Source organism: Acomys russatus, chromosome 19, assembly GCF_903995435.1.
Source record: "Acomys russatus chromosome 19, mAcoRus1.1, whole genome shotgun sequence".
Classification (NCBI taxonomy): domain Eukaryota; kingdom Metazoa; phylum Chordata; class Mammalia; order Rodentia; family Muridae; genus Acomys; species Acomys russatus.
In genome coordinates this window covers 60,190,265-60,213,021 of record NC_067155.1, presented here as the reverse complement: position 1 = coordinate 60,213,021, position 22,757 = coordinate 60,190,265, and the positions used below count along the sequence as shown (strand labels likewise).

The following is a 22,757-nucleotide window of genomic DNA, read 5'->3' as shown; positions in this document are numbered from 1 at the left end:
TCACTAGTTCTAGAAGCATTTCCTTGCTGACAGTGACCTTTCCTGATAACTAACTCCCCTCTCCCCTCCCTGCACCCATCCCATAGGTCATCACTGACCTGGAGGAACAGCTGAACCAGCTCACCGAGGACAATGCTGAGCTCAACAACCAGAACTTCTACTTGTCCAAACAACTCGACGAGGCCTCTGGTGCCAATGATGAGATTGTGCAGCTGCGGAGCGAGGTGGACCATCTCCGCCGTGAGATCACCGAGAGGGAGATGCAGCTCACTAGCCAGAAGCAAGTAAGAGGGCAGGCTGGGCCCTGGGCTTCTGGGGGATGCTTAGAAGGACTTAGCAGGGCTGCTGTGTTCTCTCTGAGGTTCTGAGACCAGGCTGGCTCCTGCACAGGGGCTCTTTGTCAGTCCCAGTTTACAGTGGCTTTTAAAAGTGGGTACTGGGCTAGGGATGACTCAGAAGTTAAGAGCGCCTACTGCTTTTCCAGAAGGTATGAGTTCAGTTCCTAGCACCCATATTGGGAGGCTCACACTGTCTATAACCTCCAGGTCCAAGGGATTCGGCACTGTCTTCTAGCCTCCACACACATACGCTCACACACAGACACACAGACATATAAATAAAAGTAAATCTTTAAAAGTGGATACAATTGGCGTTTAAATACAGCAGTCTCCCTACAGTCCCCACCTAGTGCAGCCTAGGCTGACAGTGACCTCTTGACCCTCTCCTGAGTGTTGGGGTTAGGGATGTGTGTGCCCCAGCCCCTCCTTCCCAGAGACTGCCTTTGGGTTGTACCTCTGAGATGGTAGGACAGCTGACCATTGGTCCCCTGGGCTGTGGGGGAGAAAAACCAACTGTATCTGAGTCTGTGGTTAGGAACTTATGCTTTTCTGAAGCTTGTTTGACAAAAGTAACCTCCAGGAATCCCCGTTTGATACAAGGCGCAACTCAGTGCTACTGATTTGCAGACGATGGAGGCTCTGAAGACCACATGCACCATGCTGGAGGAGCAGGTCATGGACCTGGAAGCCCTGAACGATGAGCTGCTGGAGAAAGAGCGGCAGTGGGAGGCCTGGAGGAGCGTCCTCGGGGATGAGAAGTCCCAGTTTGAGTGTCGAGTTCGAGAGTTGCAGAGGATGCTGGACACGGAGAAGCAGAGCAGGTGGGAACGCCCCCTTCTGTAGAAACCCACACTGGGTGACCACACCTGAGAGTCACAAGCTGTCCAGTATTCCTGAGCCTGAGCAGGGGCCAGGAGAGTCTTAGGCAAGCCAGGGATGAGTGGACGGCCTGGCTGTAAATCGTCCAGCCTATGAATCTGGCAAATGTCAGTGGGGTCTTGTGGTAGTGACTGGTATGATTTTACTCTGTGCAGAGGCCCAGAAATCAAGGAAAACACAAATATCAGTACTGTTCTATAGAAATAGCCTTACCATGCCACCATGTAGCAAGACCCCTGCTGTTGGAACCGTGATCATGAGGACTCTTGTGTTTCTTCTGTTCTGGAGACCTGGGCCCCTTGTTACATGTGTAGGTTGCTCGGTATTGTACCACGGGCTGGGGGGGTGGGGGGGGAGTCTTGCCTGGCTCCTTCTCACTAGATGCCACCAGCAACTTATTTCTCAAGTGGTGACAACCAAAAACAATCCCAGAAGTCACCCAGCATTCCTTGGGTGAGCGTAGAATTGCACCTACTCCTCTTTCATCTCTCTTTCTCTCCTTGTCCTCTGCCTTTTTATCTTAATGGTAATTTATTCTCTGTACTCCTGCCTGGTTTTAGTTCTCTCCTGGCTGGGCCCATCACGGCTCAAGGAGCACTGTTTGTGTCACCTAACTGAAGAGCTTTAACTCAGACAGCATACTGTATTCTGAGCATGCTGTATAGAAGGACAGGAATTCTCTTTGAATCCCAAGGGCCCAGTTTCACTGTTTCACATGGGCCAGCATTAGCCTGTGACTTGATGTCACTTTCTGCATGATGCCTGTCCTTCAGAACCCTGCTGATGCCACCTCCCTGTGGGTCTCTGTATCCTGTAAGCGAGACTGTGTCATGGTCGTTTTTGTACCCTCCCATGATTACTTGGTGGCCATAGAATAGGCAGCAAAATATGCTTTCTAAATAGTCTGATTTCAAGTTGAGTTGAAATAGAAAAGATTGGAAGTAAAAGATGAGAGCCCTCGAGAGAAACTGGGGGCAACAGTTGCTTTGTGGCATATTAGGGTATTAGATGTGGAGGCCTAAAGTTTTAAACGCCTGTCTTGGCTTCCTTCCAAACTGCTGGGTTCCCCTGGAAGTGCTAGCCACTCCCCGACATGTTCCCAGCCCCCCAGGCCCAGCTTCTGTCCCAGTTGACCCTTTAGTCTGTCAGGCGTAAGTCTGAGGGGTGAAAAGATACACAGCTACACCTAGAAAGTGTGGACCACTTCGTTCCACGTGGACGTTAGGGCAGTCCTGGCTGGCTTTTCTGTTTTTGTTTGGTATCGTGTAGCTAGACAAAATGTACTTTTAAATCCTTGTTCACATCTTCGAGAAGCCCAGAGTCACCTTCTTGTGTGTCCCACTCTCTGTCACTGAGTAGAGAGCGCTGCCTGCTTGGAGAGAAGTGGGCTGTGCTCTGTGGAGAGCAGGGGAGTATGAGGTCTGGGGGCGGAGCCGGGCCAGGCTAGGACCCCCCCCCCCCCCCATGTAGGTTAAGCCAGCAAGGCCCCCTTTTACATTTGAGCTTTGTATTCTTTAGTGGATACATTTATCAGGTTTAAGTTTCCACTTTTTATGAGAACTCAAAACACCTAGGCCTTTCCTGCACTCGAAGGGGAGAAGTGTTCACTAGAATTCGAATGGGGTCTCCCATGGTCCACCTCATGCGCTGGTTCCTTGGCGGCAGAATGGGGCTGGGGGTATTTCACGTCAACTTTCCCATGTGGGATGTGTGGCACTCCGGACACATCCCTATTCAGTCTGGTTGCATTTGAGAATGGCTTTTTCCTCTTCAGCCTTTCCAGTCAGTCCTCCACAGGAGTTTACTGCTCCAGGGCAATTTTAACCCAAGTCTGAAATAGGTCACATTTTTGCTCTGTAAGCTGTCAGGAAGGAAGGCAGCATTTAAAGGTAGAACCCACGGCTGGGCTTCTGTTCAACCTGCAGCCTGGGTGGAAAAGGAGCAGCCTCCTCTCTGCAGGCTGTGGTGGGGGGCTCCTGAAAGCAGGCCTGTGCTTCTCTGGCAGGGCGAGAGCCGATCAGCGGATCACCGAGTCTCGCCAGGTGGTGGAGCTGGCCGTGAAGGAGCACAAGGCGGAGATTCTTGCTCTGCAGCAGGCTCTCAAAGAGCAGAAGCTGAAAGCCGAGAGCCTGTCTGACAAGGTCAGCGCCCATCCCTTCTGCCCTGTGAGGGGAGACATCGTCATCCCCCCTTAAAGGCAGGGTTAGTGAGTTCAGCTACAATCCATGGTAAACACAGTTCACAAGTCTGGTTGTCACTGGCATAGCTGGCTGTGGTGGGTTCTGGCTTCTCCTGGTTGGATGGTGAGTTTTTAACATCTATCTCTCTGGGCCCCAAGAGTACACAACACTTCCTTTTCCTACAAGGCTTTGTAAGCCTCACGTTTTCCATCCTTCAGAAGAGCGTGGTGACAGTGTCTGCTTCCTTCAGTGTGACTGTAGCGAGCTCAGGGTTCCCATATTCCAAGTTCATGTGGGTCCGTCACATGAACCAAGTGCTTGGGACAATTAATTTATAGAGATGGTTATTTGGCTAATAGCCTATAGGCTGCAAAGTCCCAGATCATGATGCGAGCACCTGTTGAGGTTCTTACTGTGTCGTGCTGGTGACAGGTACTGTGTGGCAAGACAGAACACTCACGTAGTTAAGCATCTTATTTAGGAAGTCATGAATGCCTCTGTGAGGGGCCTCACCCTTACAGCTCACATAATATTAACATCTCCCAAAGGCTGCACTGCCACATATCACTAATATGTGAGTTAGGTTAAGTTCCTAATATGAGAATTTTGGCAGGCATTCAGAATACAGTAGGCTCTAGTTATGTACAGGAGACCTTAGCATGTCTTGGCAGCATACTGGTGTCCTGTCTGTGCCCTGTGGTCTGCAGTGCATCAGCAGTGATGTACCAGTGTTCGGAGGTTTTGTTAATAAACTTGAAAAAGATGTTGAACAGGCACGTGAGGTGACAGATATGTTATACACACATTCTTTTTCACATATGTACATATAAAGTGGTTGTCTGAATTCTGCATTGTAAATAACACTGTTATTTAATGTTTATAAAACTTTTATTACTTAGAGCCATTGTGGAAAATAGTAAAACCCCAGGAAAAGTCAAACAAACAAAACTAAAAACAAAAAACCACCCTGATAATGATTACCTTGTCATGGTGGTGGATTTACTTACAGCATTCTGTTTGCTTATTCTTATGCACACAGACATGTACACACACATTAAAAAAAAAAAACAACAAATTTAGGTCTTACTATTTATATGCTTTAAAAACTCATGAAACTGGAGGCCTTTTTCTGACTTATTAAACATTTTTTTAAACATGTAATTCTGAAAAAATAAAATAGCATGCAGGCACCTAATTTAAGCATTGCCTTTGTACAGAAAACTTGGGCTTCTTCCAATTTTTTCCCATATGAATAACACTATGATGAACATAAATCTTTATGGGCATCTGTGATTATTTTCTTACCGGAAATTTACAGGAACAGAACCACAGGACTCAAGGTTATAGCTCACCACTCAAGGACAGTTCTGACTCGGAGTCTAGCTGCTGATGGTTTTTAATAACTTTAATAAGTTTTTAATAACTCGAGGAAAGTACATTGATTATGTGGAGATAATGAGCCTTTCTGGGTCTAACACTGCTTTCCTAGCTGGCTATCGTGTGGTACTCAGTGGCCAGCTTCCGTGTGGCCAGCTACTAGCAACGCAACAGCTGATCTGTTTCTGAGGCTGCTTGTCTTGCACCAGCCTCTACCAGGGCAGTTGCCCTCTCTTTGTATGTGCCTTGTGGGAGCCACCCCTCTGCCTTTCTGATCCTTGGGAGATCATCTTCCCACCCCAGTCACCATAGTTAATACAGTAAGCCTCAGAATATGCTTCTTTAATTAAATTCAGGCAAGCATGACAGGTGAACTGAGCAGCTATGATTTTTTTGTTTGTTTTTGAAGACAGGTTTCTCTGTGTAACAACCTTGGCTGTCCTGGACTCACTTTGTAGACCAGGCTGGCCTCAAACTCACAGAGATCCGCCTGCCTCTGCCTCCCAAGGACTGGGATTACAGGCATGCGCCACCGCCACCACCTGATGCAGCCATGCTCTTAAGACTTGTTACAGTGACACAGATGACCCACAGGGTAGATTCTTGTGACTTTAGACCTTGGTTATCCTTTACATCTGAAGTTTGAGGACATCCCAAGAAAAATCTGTTTTCTCTTAACATTACCAAGTGTGATATCATGGCCAATTTTTCCAAATGCCCAGCTCAGTGACCTGGAGAAGAAGCATGCCATGCTTGAAATGAATGCCCGGAGCTTACAGCAAAAACTGGAGACAGAGCGGGAGCTCAAACAGAGGCTTCTGGAAGAGGTGAGTATGAACCACTTGGAAGGTGCTGCCTGTGTGTGTGTGTGTGTGTGTGTGTGTGTGTGTGTGTGTGTGTGTGTGTGTGTGTGTGTGTTTGGGGGGGGTGTAGAGTTGTATGCTTGTATGCTTACACATGCAAAGGCCAGAGGAGCATGTCGGTGACGTGTCTGTTGCTTTCTACTTTACTGCCTTGAGATGGGTCCTCTCGCTGAAATGGAAGCTCAAAATATGACTAGACTAGTGAGCTCAAGAGAGGAACAGGCCTCCCTCTGCCCCTCAGCCATGCCTAGCACTTTGGGCTAATGGTGGGAATTCCAGTCCAGGTCTTCATTCTTGCACAGGAAGTCTTTTTTACCCACTGTGCCATCTCCTGAGGGCCCCCAACCCCAGGTAAGATTTTGAAAGAGGAAATTTGTTGTGTTCAGGTGATTAGATTCAAATTAGACATTCAGATTTTAAAACTAGAATTTTGAGGTAGAATAAGGAGGTCATGTTTCACTTCCTCCTAAAGCTTAACACAGTAAAGCTTAACACAGTGAGTTTCTTTTGAAGGCTAGAGCGAGCATCTTTGGTATTTGTGTCTTCCGAGATGGCGCTTAATGGACACTGACGTTCACTGTAGGAGGTTTATGCCCAATAGAGGCCTAGTGAGCACGTGGCTGAATGACTGTTGAGTTAGACTGTCTTTAAGATTGATAGCAGAAGCAGGTATTTTAACATGTTCACATTTCGACAGTGACCCATCATGTGAGATCAGTTGTAGCATTTTCTACTCAAGAAGTTTTGAGTTTGGGAGCATTGCCAATCTGGGGTTTTGCTATTGGGAATGCCTGACCCATAGCAGAAGCTGACAATCTACCAGGTGGTCTTTTCTCTGGGATGAATAGGCCATGTTCCTACATTAGGCACACGCTGCTAACAGAAACAGGACAGAAATAATCCAGGCTCCCCAGTGTCCTATTTCCCATCTGCAGAGGGCAAGCTGCCCCTGACAGCTCCATGCTTGGTCCAGGGTGACATGGTGAGTCAGTGGCAAAGCCAGGAATAGCATCCTGAGGCCTGACTCAGCCCCACCTTCCCACTTCTGACTTGTGAGAGCATTCCCAGCTTCCATTCTGTACCTCATGGACAGATGTTTGAAGAGACACCTGGCCAACACTGATTTCAGCTGGAATTCACATGTCATTAAAGCCATCATAAGACAAAAAAGAATAATCATTACCATTCAAAACGTGGCTGGGATCCTGGGTCCTGGTATGTGCTTCATAAGTTTGGCCCCAACCAAAGGGCTGTTTCCAAAGGAACAGAGACTGAAAAGAGACGGATATGGTCTCAGATTTTGGAATTTCTGATGTAATCCAGCCCAAATTGCTCTCATGACTGACTTCCCCTGACAGGTTTTCAGTGGCTCTTTCTCCTACTTCCGTCCTTTGGAAGTCACACATGCCTGGGATGAGTGTCTTGTCGCCATTGGTTAAGGTTCCTGTCCTCCACAGGATGGTGGAAGGTCCTCGCCCAGCACTTCCCACAGGCAGGATGGTGGAAGATCCTCGCCCAGCACTTCCCACAGGCAGGACAGTGGAACCTCTGCCAGGACAGTTGCAGTGAGCATAGACATCACATCCAGCAACTCCTAAGTCCTAGAAAGTCTTTCTTATTTTTAAAAGCCTACAACTGCCACGTGCTTTGAAGCTAGTGTGGTGTCAAGCACTAATATTAATAGTCAGATTACTTTTATTTTTATTCATGTATTTGTGCATATCCACGTGTGTGGGTGCCTGTGGGAGCATTGGGTCCCCTGGAACTGGAGCTACAGGTAGTGGTGAGGCATCTGACGTGGGTGCTAGCAACAGAACAGAGTCCTCTGGAAGAGCAGCAAGAACTCCTAACCACTGAGCTATCTTTGCAGCCCCAATTACCAATTATCAATCTAGTTACTTTGATTGACAGTCAAGTAATTAGAGGCTGGGGATGTAGCTCTACTGGTTGAGTGACTGCCTAGGGTGTGCAAGGGCCTGGGCTCAGCCCCCCAACAGTATAAAAGAAAATAGCCCAGCCCACACAAAACAAGAGCAAACAAGTAAAAAAATACAAACACACATACTCAATAAAGAACAAATGTCTGTCACTAACAGTTGCCATATGACATGTGTCTTCCTCAGTATTGTACGTGAATTTATTGTCCTTGCAGGAACCCTACAGGATAGCTGTTCTTTCTCAGCCTCTGTGTGGAGTCAGTGTGGCCTGCGTGTGGTCTTCCTGTAGTGGAGTGTTTCCATCTTTCCCTTCGGCTCCACAAACCCTGCTAGCTCCTTGGCTCTTTGAATAATCATGCCATTGGCACTCATTAACCTCTGAAATTATGCCTAATTGTCCACAAAGTTTGTATTTAAGCATCTTTACACCTCAAATTTATTCAGTTGATGTTTTAAAAGTGCCATCCTACCAAACATTTTCCTCTTGGTTTTGACCCATCCTTCCTGTTCACCGCAATTACTCATGCTCCAGTTCTGTCATCAGTTCCTTGTGTCACCCTCTCAGTTTCTTGTCACTCTTGTAAAATTGTTGGACAGGTCTAAGCGTATCACCAAGGTCCACCTCCCAGGGGAACTCTGGCCCACAAGCGCCTCCCTTTGCTCTCTGCAGAGAGCACAAATACCACTTCCCCTTGGGATTTATTATAGTAAATAAATAGCCTGTTTTTTGGAGAGCCAATGGGTAATTGATGTGTTTTGTTTAGAGAAATATTTTTGGCCCAGTTGTCACCAAATAGCTCATTTGAGCCCAGGACATGTTTCTCTAGTTCCCGCTTGCTAATTAATGTGGTCCTAAGAGAGTGGAAGAAACTAAGAAAGGAAATCACTTAGACTCTAAGGGACCAAAACTGCCCTTCGAGGCAGCAGCATCTTAACTGTTTTCTTTTTTTGTCTGCTTTATTTATTTATTTTTTAAGGACTCTGGTTTATTTTAGAAATCCCATGCTATGCACTTTAGTAGTTACTTTTCTCTTTGTTGTGGCAAAACATGTGACATAAGGGGCTCACAGGAGGAGGGACTTATTTTAGCTCACAGCTTCTGAAGAACCATGCCTCTCTGTGGGGACTGATTGGAGGGGTGGAGCCATGCACACCATGGCAACCAGGAAGTGGCCTCTCTGTGGGGACTGATTGGAGGAGTGGAGCCATGCACACCATGGCAACCAGGAAGTGGAGAGCAGGGGAGAGAAGAGAGGTTGGGTGAGATAGAGGCCCAAGGATGTATTTCTTCCAGGTAGGCCACACCTCCTACCGTTCAGCATCTCCAGATAGTACCGATGCCATATTGTGACTCCATCAAAGGGCCCATCAGGCCAGAGCCCCTAAGATCTGACTCCCCTGGGAATCCGACACAAACACTCAGAAACTCTGCTCACTTCCTTCCCCTCAGCTCATCATTAAGTTTAGCCTCTCACATGCTAAGTGTGGCTGGGTTGTTAGAAAAGGCAGGTGGGAAGTGAGAGAAACACTGAACTGGAAGGAGAGGAGAAAGGAGGATGGACACACACACATACACACACACACAGAGAGAGAGAGAGAGAGAGAGAGAGAGAGAGAGAGTGCCAGTCTGTGTTTGAACACTTGCTATACGATGGCGCTGGATTCAGTCTGTCACTCAGAAGGCAGGGCTTTACACCCACTCAGGGGAAGAAGCAAAGGTTGGCCGAGGCGATATGAACCACGATCAAGGGAGGCTTTAAACCAGGATCTAGATGATCGCAGGGTCCAGACTCTCCTTAATACAACACGGTAACTCCGGCAGTTGTCGCCATAGAAATGGGAAGTAAAAATAGGCAGCAATGAGAGAAGTGAGAGAGCCAGCGAGGGCGAGCCAGCTCTGAGGCCACCATACCGCCCATTGGGCTGGGGCTGGAGACTGGGCCGTCTGCCTTGGACTGTTTGAAAGCACCCATGATGATGTTTATTTTGCTTTCCTAATTTGTTTTCCCTTAGTCTGCAGAGAGTCTAGACCACCGGGGAAGAGGGTCTATGGACCACTGTGACTGCTTCTGTGATGACCCGAAGTTAGATAAAGTCAAGCTGTGTCCACCTGCATGGGCACATTTTAGGAAGGAGACTGACTTACATTGCAAAGAGTAGAGAGATTTTTTTTCAACACAAACTCTCTCTAATAGATCAAACTAAATTTTTCCCTTGGGTTTTACCAACTCTTGTTTGCATAGCTAGGTTCTTCTTCCTTTGTCCCTACAGTTCAGAAATGTATTCTCTAATTGTGGCTCTTTATGTACTCGGGGGCAACCCTCAGGTTAGGGCTGGTGTGGCTCGTCACTGTGCACATGCATCACGCAGCTCGAGGTCCTAGACGCCCCAGCAGGACCAATGGAACTGATTCTCACTGCTTCGCTATCCACTCTGGATTTTGCTCTGAGGTGCCAAAATGGCTTCCTTTGTAACACAGAGTGAGCGATCTGGACTTCTGCTACCTTGCAGTGTGAGATTACAGGCACATGGCCCTCAGGAGGTCTTAGAAAATTCTTTTCAGCTGTGTCCTGTTTTGGACTAGAAAACAAACAGCAATTCTGGAAGAAGGTGCTTTCACAAAGGAACTTCTGGTGGTGTGCGGCTTGGGGAATGGGAGCCACGGTGGGAGCGTAGTGCACTCTGCTTGCTGTCAAGCTCTTGCTGTCCCCTTCCTCACCAGCAAGCCAAGTTGCAGCAGCAGATGGATCTGCAGAAGAACCACATCTTCCGCCTGACGCAAGGGCTGCAGGAGGCGCTGGACCGGGCAGATCTACTCAAGACAGAAAGGAGCGACCTGGAGTACCAGCTGGAAAACATTCAAGTGAGGGCCAGCAGGGGGCGCTGCAGACAGCTGCTGCCTACTCCCCCGCACCACCGCCACCCCATCCCTTTTACCCCCTTCTTTACCCACTCTTTTTCTTCCCTCTTTCTTCCTCTCCCCCCTCCCCTCTTCCATTCCTTACCTCCACTACTCCTTTTTGATTGTTAGTATCTTTTGTTTACTGCATGTGTTTCTCCAACATTTAATTATTATGAAAAATAATTCTTTGAAGTTTAAAGATCACTCCATAGTGTCCACCCCCTGAATCCCATAACTAACCATTGTCTTTTTTACGCTTTATATGCTTACTGGGTTTTATTTATTTATTGGGGAGGTGTGCCATGGGATGTGCATGGAGCTTAGTATGTGGAAGCCAAGTCCCCCCTTCTCCACGTGGCTCCTGGACTCCAACTCAGATAACAGGCTCGGCGGCTGCACCAGACCCACTGAGCCATCTTCCTGGCCTGATGGCTTCTTTGGTTTCTTTGTCTGGTTGGGTTTTTTTTGTTGTTGTTGTTTTTGTTTTGTTTGTGTGTGTGTCTTTTTTCCTTTTTATCATAAAACTGGGACTAAATAACTGTTGCATTTTCCTACTTAACAGTTCAAACATGTACTTTCGCCCTGCTCTGAGGTCATCTTGTTTCCATGACTTTTAGGTTCTCTATTCTCATGAAAAGGTGAAAATGGAAGGCACTATTTCTCAACAAACCAAACTCATTGATTTTCTACAAGCCAAAATGGACCAACCGGCTAAAAAGAAAAAGGTGAGTTATGGTGCTTGACAGCAGGAGCACGCAGTCTTTCTCTAGTATCCTGACTTGGTGATACCACTGTGATAACTAATCACAGAAACTACACTTTTGTTTATTCTGGGCTGGGAGCTAGCCCCGAGTATATCTAGAGTAGCTGTTACCACAGGGGACTGTTGGCCAAGGTAACAAAGAACTCCACTCTGAAGGGCAGTTTCCTGCTGCTTATGCCTCCTTTCGCTCCTGGGGAGAAGCTGGGGTGGGGCAGGCGCCACCTGCTGAGGGAAAGAAAGGCTTATGTGTCATTGACTATGAGGTCTGCAGGTCATGTATCTAGGACTCTCATGTGTAAGTGGCTTCTGAGAGTTCAGCTGGTCACATACCTGGGACTCTAGAGCAGGTCTCATGTCACATGAGTGCATGCGTCTCCAGGAAGTACTCAGGACTGACCTAGTCCAATACTTTTACTTATTTTTATTGTTTGATCTTTTTCAAAACAGAATTTTGCTGCGTAGCTCAGGCAGGACTTAAAACTCATAACTGTTTTGTCTTCTAAGTGCTGGGATTGCAGGTGTGCCCTGCCATAGCCCATACTGTTAAGTGAGTAACATGGATACAGGAAGTTGAAATGCTTAAAACTTGAGTAGACAGCTGTTGGCTTCACCAGCACTGTACTCTCTGCTTTAAACTGTAACAAACAAATGAAAAACTGCATGAAAAGCCAGCTGTGACATATTGTGCCCTAGGTTCAGTCCCAGTATGGGGTGGTGGGGATGGCTTAGCTATGGAGCGAGTTAGAGTAGGGTTCCCGAGAGAAGATTGCTTTTTATAAGCCCAGCTCATGTGTTCCCCCACCGCTGCAGCTCTCGTCCTATGTCGGCCAAGTGTTCTAAGTTCCAGAAAGGTTCCTAAGGGCTGGCAGTTCCCTCCCGAGGGTCTTAGCACACTGTAGTAACCACGGCAACAGTTTTAAAGGAAGGGCTGGATGACTTGGAATAGCCAGAGAAGGGCACTGGGGGACAGAGGCCCCCTGCCTGGCCTCTTGTTTCCGGGTCAGCTCCACTGCTGAGGTGGTGAGCGATGCCTCTGGCTGAATGCTAGCCACGGGAGGGCTTCTCACATACCACGTCACCATATATGCTTGCTCTGCTCATGATATTGATTTTTTTTTTTTTTTTTTTTTTTAGCAGCGGACTATTGTCTAGTTGTGTCATTGATGTAATTAGTGTTTGCATTTGTTTTCCTTTTAGCTAATTTTTTTGTCAGATGTGTGATTCCATTTTTTCTCTTCTGTGTACAGTAAATGTTTTTGTTAGTTTTTTGTTTTTTTTTTTGTTTGTTTGTTTTTTTTTTTTTAGTAAGCCCTTTGTTTTGATGTCACTTTATTCATTTTCTTTTCTTTAAAAAACAAACAAACCCACCTCTCCCCATGTCTTGTCACCAAGCACCATGAAACATGTTCAAACGCAAGAACGAGCTCTGAACCATGGCTGCCCCTCCCAACCTCACACTCCATCCGTCCTGATGGCATTTTCTGAGGGGGAAAGGGTCTCAGGAAATGGAGCTCCTGTCTTGGGAATGCTAAAGGAAGAGGCGGTGGCTGATGAAGCATCTTTAACCCTCTTGGTGAAAACTTCCGCACCCGACTCTTTTTTTTTCAGCCGACTGGAATGGCTGAGGCTCAGCCTCCCCTCCCCCCTTCACATGCCATATTTCCCCAAACACTCTTGCAGTGAGTATGCGCCTGGCCTTGGCGGCTGCTCCTCCCGAGCCAGCTGCCCTCTAGCTTGGGTCCAGTGCCAGTTTCCAGGAGTTAGGAGATATCTCTGTTTCCATTGCTAGGGTTTATTTAGTCGACGGAAAGAGGACCCTGCTTTGCCCACACAGGTTCCTCTGCAGTACAGTGAGCTGAAGCTAGCCCTGGAGAAGGAGAAAGCACGCTGCGCAGAGCTGGAGGAAGCCCTTCAGAAGACCCGCATTGAGCTCCGCTCTGCCCGGGAGGAAGGTAGGAGCTCTTGGAAAGCCTGAAAGTATGGACCAGGCGGAAGCCAATCCCCGCTGAGACTGGCCAAGACTAGCTCAGTGTCTCTGTTTGTGGCCCTTGCGTTTTCATTCCAGGAGTGTCCCGTGTCTGAAAATTTTCCAGCCTCCTCAGTGTTGCCGAGTTAGCGCTACACCTACCCTTTTGGTCTTGGGTCCTTGAAAGACAGCCATGGGCAACCTTAGTCTGGTCTGCTAGGTGGCTGAGTCAACTGAAAGGCTTTGTACTGGTGTCTCTGCAGCTGCCCACCGCAAAGCCACGGACCACCCGCACCCGTCTACGCCAGCCACTGCTAGGCAGCAGATTGCCATGTCTGCCATTGTGCGGTCACCTGAGCACCAGCCTAGTGCCATGAGCCTGCTTGCCCCACCGTCTAGCCGCAGGAAGGAGGCGTCAACTCCAGAGGGTATGCTTCTGCCACAGACTGTTTTCTACCATTGTAACAAAGCCTCTGAAACCAGGTAGTTTTTATAAATGAAGTTTGTTTGGCTGAGAAGTCCAAAAGTGTGATGCCAGCCAGCATCTCTGAAGGGCAAATTGCTGCATCTTAGCATGGCAGAATGCTAGCCCAGGTCCTCCTCCTTGTAAAGCCCCAGTGCAGTGGCAGGAAGCTTGTCCTCGTGACTCCAGGCTAAGGCCACACAGTCTCCTTCCCCATCTGTTACCCAGAGCCAACCATTGTAGTTTCCAGCGATAGCTTGTGTTGATATTCGGTCCCATACCTGACGTGAATATATTTCAAGAACATGAGCAGTCTGGCAGTGCACACCTTTACTCCCAGCACGCAGGAGGCAGAGGCTGGCAGGTCGCCGTGAGTGCCAGGCCAGCCAGGGCTACATAGTGAGACCCTGTCTAGAAGCAACAGCAGAGAACATGAGAAAATTGATCTCACTGACACTGTCCTGTGCGCTGCGAGCTGTCTCAGTGTGATTTCAAGTCCTTAGAGATAGTGTGTTAGCTCCACCTCCCCCTGCAAAGAACCACACAGTATTTCATGGTATGGGTATATGTGAGTCCCCTAGTAAAGCAGGCCCGTCCTTGCTGCCACATGCACCTTACAGGACATCCTGTACCTCCAGGACTGGCTGGCGGGTGAGTTCTTAGGGAATGAATCAGTGGGTGAAAGGTTATGGGCACTTCAGATGTGACCAACTTACAGCTAGTTGCTCTGACCACTGACAAGGTTTTCTTTGTGCTCTCCAAAGTCATGTGTCACTCAGAGATGAAGAGGACTTTTTTTGGTTTTTGGTTTTTTGAGACAGGGTTTCTCTGTGTAGCCCTGGCTGTCCTGGATCCACTTTGTAGACCAGGCTGGCCTCGAACTCACAGCGATCCAATGCCTCTGCCTCCCGAGTGCTGGGATTAAAGGTGTGCGCCACCACGCCCGGGCAAAGAGGACTTTTGAAAGGGGTGAGGAAGATGGTTTGAGAAGCCCCAGAGAGCAGAGTGGCTATCACTCAGCATGTGGCTTCCCATTAGCCTGCTGAAGCTGTGAATTTGGATGACCTTGGCTTGTGGACCAGGTGCCCTCGTGTTGTATTTATAGGACACTTTGGTCAGAATGCTAAACTTTAAAAGTCATCCAGACGGGAAGGCTAGGTTCCTACCGACAGGCGTCCTGGAGCAGGCCTGTGCTCTGTGGTTCCCTGTGTTCCTCCTGAGTGTGTGGTGTGCCCTCCGGGTGTCGCTGTGCACTCCTGTCACTCGGTCCTCACACCTTCCCAAGAAAGGAGACCACCGTGGAGCAGGACTCCAGTATCCTCAGAGCCTCTCACCAGTCCCTGCTGAGGGACAGTCAGGGGCGGGGTGGGGTGGGGGCGCACGGCCTTGTTGATTTAACAGGCGGGAATAGAAACGTAGACTCAGCTCCCCAGACACGAAGTTTTGAACAGAAGGTTATTCGTGGAAAAAACCTGGATGTAAAAGAATTCTTTAGTCAGTTCTTAACTTAATAACAAAAATTCTGTAGTTCATAATTATTACTTCTAAACTGAATTCTGTGAAAAGCACTAGATACATCTTTCATAACTAAATATTTACAAATAATTAAGGCTGGGCTGGTGGTGCACACCATTAGTCCCAGCTTTCAGGAGGCAGATGTAGAGACAGGAAAATCTCGATGTGTTCAGGCCAGCCAAGACTGTATAATCAGACCCCTGTAAATCACCTACTTAATACTTCAAAGGTACAATTGAGAGTTTTCAGTACACTGTAGTGCTGTCTGGTCAGCCTCACTCTAACTGTGAGACACCCCTAAGACCACATAACCCTGGGCCCTGTCAGAAGGTAACTCTGTATTTTTCGCTCTCCCCGCCTCTGGCAACCACTGCTCTCCCCTCTCTCTTGGGTTTGCTGCTCTAGGTCTTCCAAATGAACGGGGGCTCACTGCCTGCAGCCCTGTGTGACTGGCTTATTTCCCAGAATTCCGTCTTCTTTGAGATTCACCTACACTGTAGCATGCACCACTACCCCTTTCTTTTCTTTACATTATGCATTTTACCCATAATGCTACAAAAGAGTTGTTTCTGTTTTTGTCTGCCGTAGGTGTACCGCTGTGAGCAATGTGCAGTTTTTTTGTTTTGTTGTTGTATTTTGTTTTGTTTTTGTGGGCGTGTGTCCTTTCTGTCTTCTTGGGCATAAAGCTAGGAATGGATATACTGGAATAACATAGAAATCGCATTCTATGTATAACTTTTTGAGGAACTAACCGACTGGGTCCCAAAGTAGCTATACCATTTTCCATCCCTACTGGAAAGTGCAAAGGATGCCATTTCTGCACATCTTCTTCAACCCTGGTTTTCCATTTCTTGGATTCTAGGTGTTTTAGTGACACGGCACCTTGCTGTGGTTTTAATTTGCATTTTTCCTAAAGCCTAATGACATCTCGCATCTTTTTGGGTACTTTGGGGCCACTTTCCCTACTCGGGGGAACATCTTGTCAAAGTACTGGGTTGTAAGAGCTCTTAATAGATTCTTGATACAAATCCTAACAGGAGGCCATCTCCGTCCCCTTTGCATTCTCTTTTCACTTTCCCATAACAATTTTTTCCTTCAGAATTTAGTCGGCGTCTTAAAGAACGAATGCATCACAACATTCCTCACCGGTTTAACGTGGGCCTGAACATGCGAGCCACCAAGTGTGCTGTGTGTCTGGACACTGTGCACTTTGGACGCCAGGCATCCAAATGTCTCGGTAAGAGGGGGTCTGCACATCCATGCTGGGCACCTGCACATCTCTGTAAGATCTGTCAGGTGGAGGCGACATTGAAACTGTCATATAACACAGTCACCGCCAGAGCTTTTCCCTTCAGTGGGAGGACACTGTGTTTCCCTTGTTGAAGCAGTGATTCCAGATTCCGCTTCAGCTTACAAGCCCGAAGTGATGCAAAGTGTTTCCATCTTTGTTAAGTTTCAGCTCCTTTGTGCCAGGCTAGTCCCCCCCCCACCCCCCGGCTTGACTAAAATGAACATGCAGACGTGTTCCTGTGCACAGCTCTGTGGGCTGAGGGCGGCAGCTCTGTTTCCCTGTGAGGGCCTAGCCTGCGAAAGCATAGGGTTGCTTGTGTGCCCGCCTTCACTGCAGTTCTACGGGGGGCGGGAAGCTCGGGGCCTGGCTGGGGCTGCCCACACCCAGACGGGCGTGCCTGCAGATTGTGCATTGCTCTCCTAGAGTGTCAGGTGATGTGCCACCCCAAGTGTTCCGCCTGCTTGCCAGCCACCTGTGGCCTGCCCGCTGAGTATGCCACACACTTCACCGAGGCCTTCTGCCGTGACAAAATGAACTCCCCAGGCCTCCAGGGCAAGGAGCCCAGCAGCAGCTTGCACCTGGAAGGGTGGATGAAAGTACCCAGGTACCGTGGCAGGGTGGCCAGGTGACGGCCACACACTTCCACTCTTCCACATCTTCTAGGGAAGGCTCTCTGAGTAAGCCCCTCCTTCTTGCTTCAGTCTCTCTCTTCTCACTTCTGACACTTGTTTTGTCCATCTTTCTTCCCCCAGGAATAACAAACGAGGACAGCAAGGCTGGGACAGGAAGTACATTGTCTTGGAGGGGTCAAAAGTCCTCATCTATGACAATGAAGCCAGAGAAGGTAAATTAATGATTCAGGGGAATGTCCTTGCACGCGGCTTCCAGTGTTGGAGTGAAGGCTTTGTGTTCAATGTTTGCTTTTATTTATTGATTAAAAAAAAATTTTTTTTTTTTGGGACTGCCTCGCAAGCCTTCTCTGCGTCCCCATTTTTCAAAGTGAAAGGCCAGGTGACTTCTCTAAAGGTTATTGGTACGATACTCAATCTATAGGTCTCCCCCTTGAAGAACCCGCAGGGTGCTGCCCCGAAGATCCCACCTGCTAACACACCAGAGAGCTTCCGCCTCAGCCAACTAGCCCACAAATCTGCATCGTCACCAGAAAGTTGACTGTGCCCCTCATCTGACACACTTTATTTTTTTTTATCTTCCCTCCTGCCTTGTCTGCACCTCTTTTCCTTCTTTGTCCTTGTGCAACTCTTTACATGCCTTTCCTCTCCTCTGCTCTGCTCTCCTCTCCTCTCCTCTGCTCTGCTCTCCTCTCCTCTGCTCTGCTCTGCTGTCCTCTCCTCTGTTCTCCTTTCCTCTCCTCTGCTCTCTTCTCCTCTGCTCTGCTCTCTTCTTCTCTCTGGTCTCCTCTGCTCTGCTCTGCTCTCCTCTCCTCTGCTCTGCTATCCTCTCCTCTGCTCTGCTGTCCTCTCCTCTGCTCTGTACTCCTCTCCTCTCTTCTCTGCTCTGCTCTCCTCTCCTCTGCTCTGCTCTCCTCTGCTGTCCTCTCCTCTGCTCTCCTTTCCTCTCCTCTGCTCTCTTCTCCTCTGCTCTGCTATCCTCTCTGCTCTGCTCTGCTGTCCTCTCCTCTGCTGTCCTCTCCTCTGCTCTGCTGTCCTCTCCTCTGCTCTGTACTCCTCTCCTCTCTTCTCCTCTGCTCTGCTCTGCTCTCCTCTGCTCTGCTCTCCTTTCCTCTGCTCTCCTCTCCTCTGCTCTGCTCTCCTCTCTTCTGCTCTGTACTCCTCTCCTCTCTTCTCCTCTGCTCTGCTCTCCTTTCTTCTCTCCTCTCCCTGCCTCTTCTCTCCCCTTCCCCTTCCTCTGCATTCCTCCCTTCCCCTCTCCTCCCTTCCCCTCTCCTCCCTTCCCCTCTCCTCTCCTCCACTCTACTCTGCTCTGCTCTCCTCTCCTCCCTCTCCTTTCTCATCTCTCGTTCTTGGCCTGTTCTTTTGTTTTTCTTTCCGCCCTTCTTTGCACCAAGCTGGACAGAGGCCGGTGGAAGAATTTGAGCTGTGCCTTCCCGACGGGGACGTATCTATTCATGGTGCCGTTGGTGCTTCTGAACTTGCAAATACAGCCAAAGCAGGTGAGTGGGCTCCAGAAGAGCCTGCCCTAGAGGTGGGCTGGGTTTGACAAACTGAGAGGAACAGAATGGGGACATAGCAGTTTTCTCTGCCAAAGAGGACCACTTCTGTCTAGTCCCCCACCTTAGCAGGAACTCAGGTTGCAGAGTTTGGTGGGATTCTGACACCCTGACAGCATCCCTGTTGGGGGGTGGGGTGGGGTGGGGAGCACCCATGGCCAATCTCATGCTCCCCAAAATCTTCTAGATGTCCCATACATACTGAAGATGGAGTCTCACCCACACACCACCTGCTGGCCTGGGAGAACACTCTACTTGCTAGCACCCAGCTTCCCTGAGAAGCAGCGCTGGGTCACCGCCTTAGAATCTGTCGTCGCAGGTGGGAGAGTTTCTAGGGAAAAGGCAGAAGCCGATGCTGTGAGTATGACCAAAGCCTTGGGTGTGGCACTTGTCTCTAGAGTGTGTGGTTGTGGGCACTGACTGTAAGGATGGGAACCCCACAGCCTGGCACGGCTTCCTCTGTTCCCTCTCAGGGCTGAGGGCTGCAGCAGGGTCATAGTAGCTTTGTGGCGTTGAAGGTACAGGCTGCAGGCAGCACCGCTGCAGAAAGGGGACAGCCTTAAGACAGCCACAGCATGTATACAGAAGCCATGTTTACTCTGGGAGACCCTTGAGTTATAAGTGAACCACCAAGCAGACGCGAGTCTGCCAGTGAGCACCTGTACTCCAGGAAGCAGTTCATAGCCTCTCCAGCTGCCTGTGCAGCAGCCGCTCTCCGTAGGCGGGTCTGAAGTCCCACTTATCCTTAAGATGTTGCAAACATTGGTGTGCCTCGGTTGGCACCGCTCCTCCTGGGACATTCCTGGATGCAGACAGTGTTCAGTGCTCATTAGCGTTTGCTCTGCTGAAGACCAAACAGCGCTTTTCAGACACTTTGCAGTGGCATGGTCTTACCCGTGAGCCTTGAAGAATTATGTCTTGTTTCATACATGAGCCTTTTGCTGAAATGTACATTAATTGTGTATAATAGGCACGTGACCACACTTCCTGTGAGCATCAGCCGATGTGGGTTGAGGTAATGAGAACTAGAGGCTTGGATTGCACTGTATTTTGTTGCAACTGAGGTAGGGTAGGGGCCTTTCTCACAGCCTGTTAGCCCTGCGCAGCACCATCTTACTATTTCCTACCGCAGAGCAGCTTCCTGCGCCTGTGTCGGCACAAAGCTGTAACTGAAGCTAAGCACGGGCTGCCCTGGGAAAACCAGAAACCGCCTCTGGCGTTCCAGTCAAAGCCTGGGGCCGGGGCCTGGGCTCATGGCTCAGGGTAGAGTGCTTGGCCTGGCATGGTCCTGGTCCAGCGTGTGCTTTGGGAGCTTGGCTTTGAGTCTCTGTCTCTCTGGATGGTTTGGTTGGACAGAGCTCACTCTGTTTTCTCTTTTTCTTTCACACACGGAAAGAAATTACTCGGAAACTCTCTGCTGAAGCTGGAAGGTGATGACCGTCTTGACATGAACTGCACTCTGCCCTTCAGCGACCAGGTATGATGCCTGGGCACTGCCAGCCAGCTCGGGATGCTGTGCATGCATGTGTGTGTGTGTGTGTGTGTGTGTGCACGCATGTAGGGGGTGGCTTTGTTGCTGTGAAACATGGGGATCACTGGGTGATGTGGCTCTGTCTCTGGACTTCTGCCCTGGCAGGTGGTGCTGGTGGGCACCGAGGAAGGGCTGTATGCACTGAATGTCTTGAAAAACTCCTTAACCCACATCCCAGGAATCGGAGCGGTCTTCCAAATTTACATCGTCAAGGACCTGGAAAAGCTGCTCATGATAGCAGGTGGGAGGCCTAGCGCACAGCCTCTGTGCTGACTTCTACGGGCAGCGCTTTGGAGAGCTGTGTTTCACAGAAGCTGGCGATGAGCAGAGGCAACCTCCTGACAGCAGGTTGTAGCTGCAGTGTCCCTTTTCAGTGGAGTTTCTGTTGATGCCAAGCTTCAGCTAATGGGCCCTTTGTCCATACTTGGTTCCCAGTCAGTGTTCAGTTTAGCACAGTCCAGCACGCTCAAGGAACACCGCACCATCTTGCCATGTGGAGAATGCTGCATTAGCTCTTGTTGCTTTAATGAAACATCTGACACCAGGTTACGGATGAAGAAGAGGCTTGTTTACCCCACAGCTTGGGAGGTTTAGAAGCCTAAATGGCATTGTGCTGGCTTGGTAAAAATCTCCCCTGTGCTGCATCACCTCATGCAGATAGCGTGGCAAGGACACTCCGGCAATCAATAGATTACTTCCACACAGAGGCACTGGGTAGTGTGAGGCCTCTCGCGAACTCATAGAGGCTGCCATAAGACCTCCCACTAAACCCCGACTGCCTCATTATCTGTTTGCTCTTATGTGTATGTACTCCGTGTGCGCATATGTGCACCGTGTATGTACAGTGCCCGTGGCCTCAAAGACTGATTAAAGCTAGACTTTGTTTTCCCCTTAGATAGGGTCTCACGTAGCCCAAACTGACCTTGGGCTCCTGATCCTTCCCTTGCCCAAGCTGTCGGAATCCTGGGAATATTCCCTCATGCCGGGCCCTGGGCCTGTGTCCTATTTGCCTCCTGCCCATAGTGGAGATCCTTCTTGTGTTGATGAATGCTCACACCCTTCCTCTGAAGTCACACTCAACGACATTTTGTTACATTCCTTTCCTCTCTGTACACATCCTTCTTTTTGTTTTATTTTTATTTTTTAACCATTTGAGTTAATTGTAGGCTTGATCCTAACCAAATTTATCAACATATGAACCTGTGAGCCAGGGCAATTCTGTCACATGTCTGTAGCAGATAATCTGTCTGTCTGTCTGTGTATGTATGTATGTGTATATATATATATACACACACACACCCACACACACCCACACACACCCACACATATATACATATATATTTTAATTCCATTACTTGTTGGCAGGACTTTTTATTTATCTACTTACTTAAAATTTTGAGGTAGGTATCCCAGGCTAGCCTTGAACTTTTTATGTAGCTTGAGAGTGACTGCCTCCACCTTCTGAGTGCTGGGATGACAGGCACAAACCACCACACTAGACTGGTTCTCATCTTTCTCTTTGTCTCTCACACCATGGTCACACCTGAATAGCTGGGCCCCTTCATGGCTCCCTAACACAGCCTTTCTTCCATCTTATGAGAACATGTTTCAATTCAACCAACATTCTTCAGTTTTATGCCTGCAAAATTGTCCCTATTCCCTAAGAATTGTAACTGAGAAATCAGCTGCTTTCATTTCAGATTACAGTGAGATGTGTGTGCTGGTCAAGTGTGTCCCTTATCAGAAAATCCAAAATCCTTCCACTATCTGAAACTTTGGGTGTCACCATGGTGCTATCAGTAGAAAATTCCAGACTTGGTCTCATTTGATTGCTCTCGATCAAAATGAAGGACACCACCACACACACACACACACACACACACACACACACACACACACACACACACACACACCCACCCCCCCCACCCCCCCCTATATAAAGTTGGCATTAGGCTGTAAGAGGTTTATGAAACACAAAGGGATTCCATATGGAGACTTGGGTCCTAGCCTCAAGGTATTTCAGTACATATGCAGCTATTCTAAACTCGGAAGCCTTTCTGCTTCACTCATCCTGGATAAGGGGATGCCCTAGTTTGTCCACATGGCCTCCTATGGCTTTTAGTCACCCGTCCTCCAGTTGCCCTCCTCCTCTTCATTTACGGCCCCTGACCATAGCTGTTTGTTTCATCTCAGGGGAAGAGCGGGCCCTGTGTCTGGTGGACGTGAAGAAGGTGAAGCAGTCCTTGGCGCAGTCACACCTTCCCGCCCAGCCCGACATCTCCCCCAACATATTTGAAGCTGTCAAAGGCTGCCACTTGTTCGCTGCTGGCAAGGTAAACTCCCCTCCGAGGCCTTTGCTGGTGGGTGTTTGGAAATCAAGCCTGCTCCCCTTCCCACCGAACTCCCTTGAGTGGACTCTGAGTGTCGGCTCTGTGAACGGTTGGCTCCCTTCTGGTAGTGAAATTATTCGGGTAGATGTGAGGTTTGCTCAGGCCTTGAGTCCAAGGGACATGTCTGAGGAACGGGAAAGCAAACGGTGAAACACAGGCTCCAGAGTGCTAGAG

The 22,757-nt window shown here is 48.8% G+C and overlaps 1 protein-coding gene across 1 annotated transcript in view; it reads left to right on the top strand.

The window, feature by feature from the left end:
- The window catches only part of Cit (citron rho-interacting serine/threonine kinase), a 162,380-nt gene that overhangs the window by 124,652 nt on the left and 14,971 nt on the right, over positions 1 to 22,757 (top strand). The window contains exons 24-39 of the mRNA XM_051161668.1: positions 87 to 284; positions 966 to 1,159; positions 3,223 to 3,358; positions 5,497 to 5,601; positions 10,297 to 10,437; positions 11,094 to 11,201; positions 13,029 to 13,191; positions 13,469 to 13,633; positions 16,283 to 16,420; positions 16,898 to 17,078; positions 17,227 to 17,318; positions 18,501 to 18,605; positions 18,850 to 19,019; positions 20,059 to 20,139; positions 20,299 to 20,434; positions 22,387 to 22,526. Of these exons, the coding sequence (XP_051017625.1) occupies positions 87 to 284; positions 966 to 1,159; positions 3,223 to 3,358; positions 5,497 to 5,601; positions 10,297 to 10,437; positions 11,094 to 11,201; positions 13,029 to 13,191; positions 13,469 to 13,633; positions 16,283 to 16,420; positions 16,898 to 17,078; positions 17,227 to 17,318; positions 18,501 to 18,605; positions 18,850 to 19,019; positions 20,059 to 20,139; positions 20,299 to 20,434; positions 22,387 to 22,526 (2,253 nt within the window). The remainder of the gene's footprint in view (positions 1 to 86; positions 285 to 965; positions 1,160 to 3,222; positions 3,359 to 5,496; positions 5,602 to 10,296; positions 10,438 to 11,093; positions 11,202 to 13,028; positions 13,192 to 13,468; positions 13,634 to 16,282; positions 16,421 to 16,897; positions 17,079 to 17,226; positions 17,319 to 18,500; positions 18,606 to 18,849; positions 19,020 to 20,058; positions 20,140 to 20,298; positions 20,435 to 22,386; positions 22,527 to 22,757) is intronic.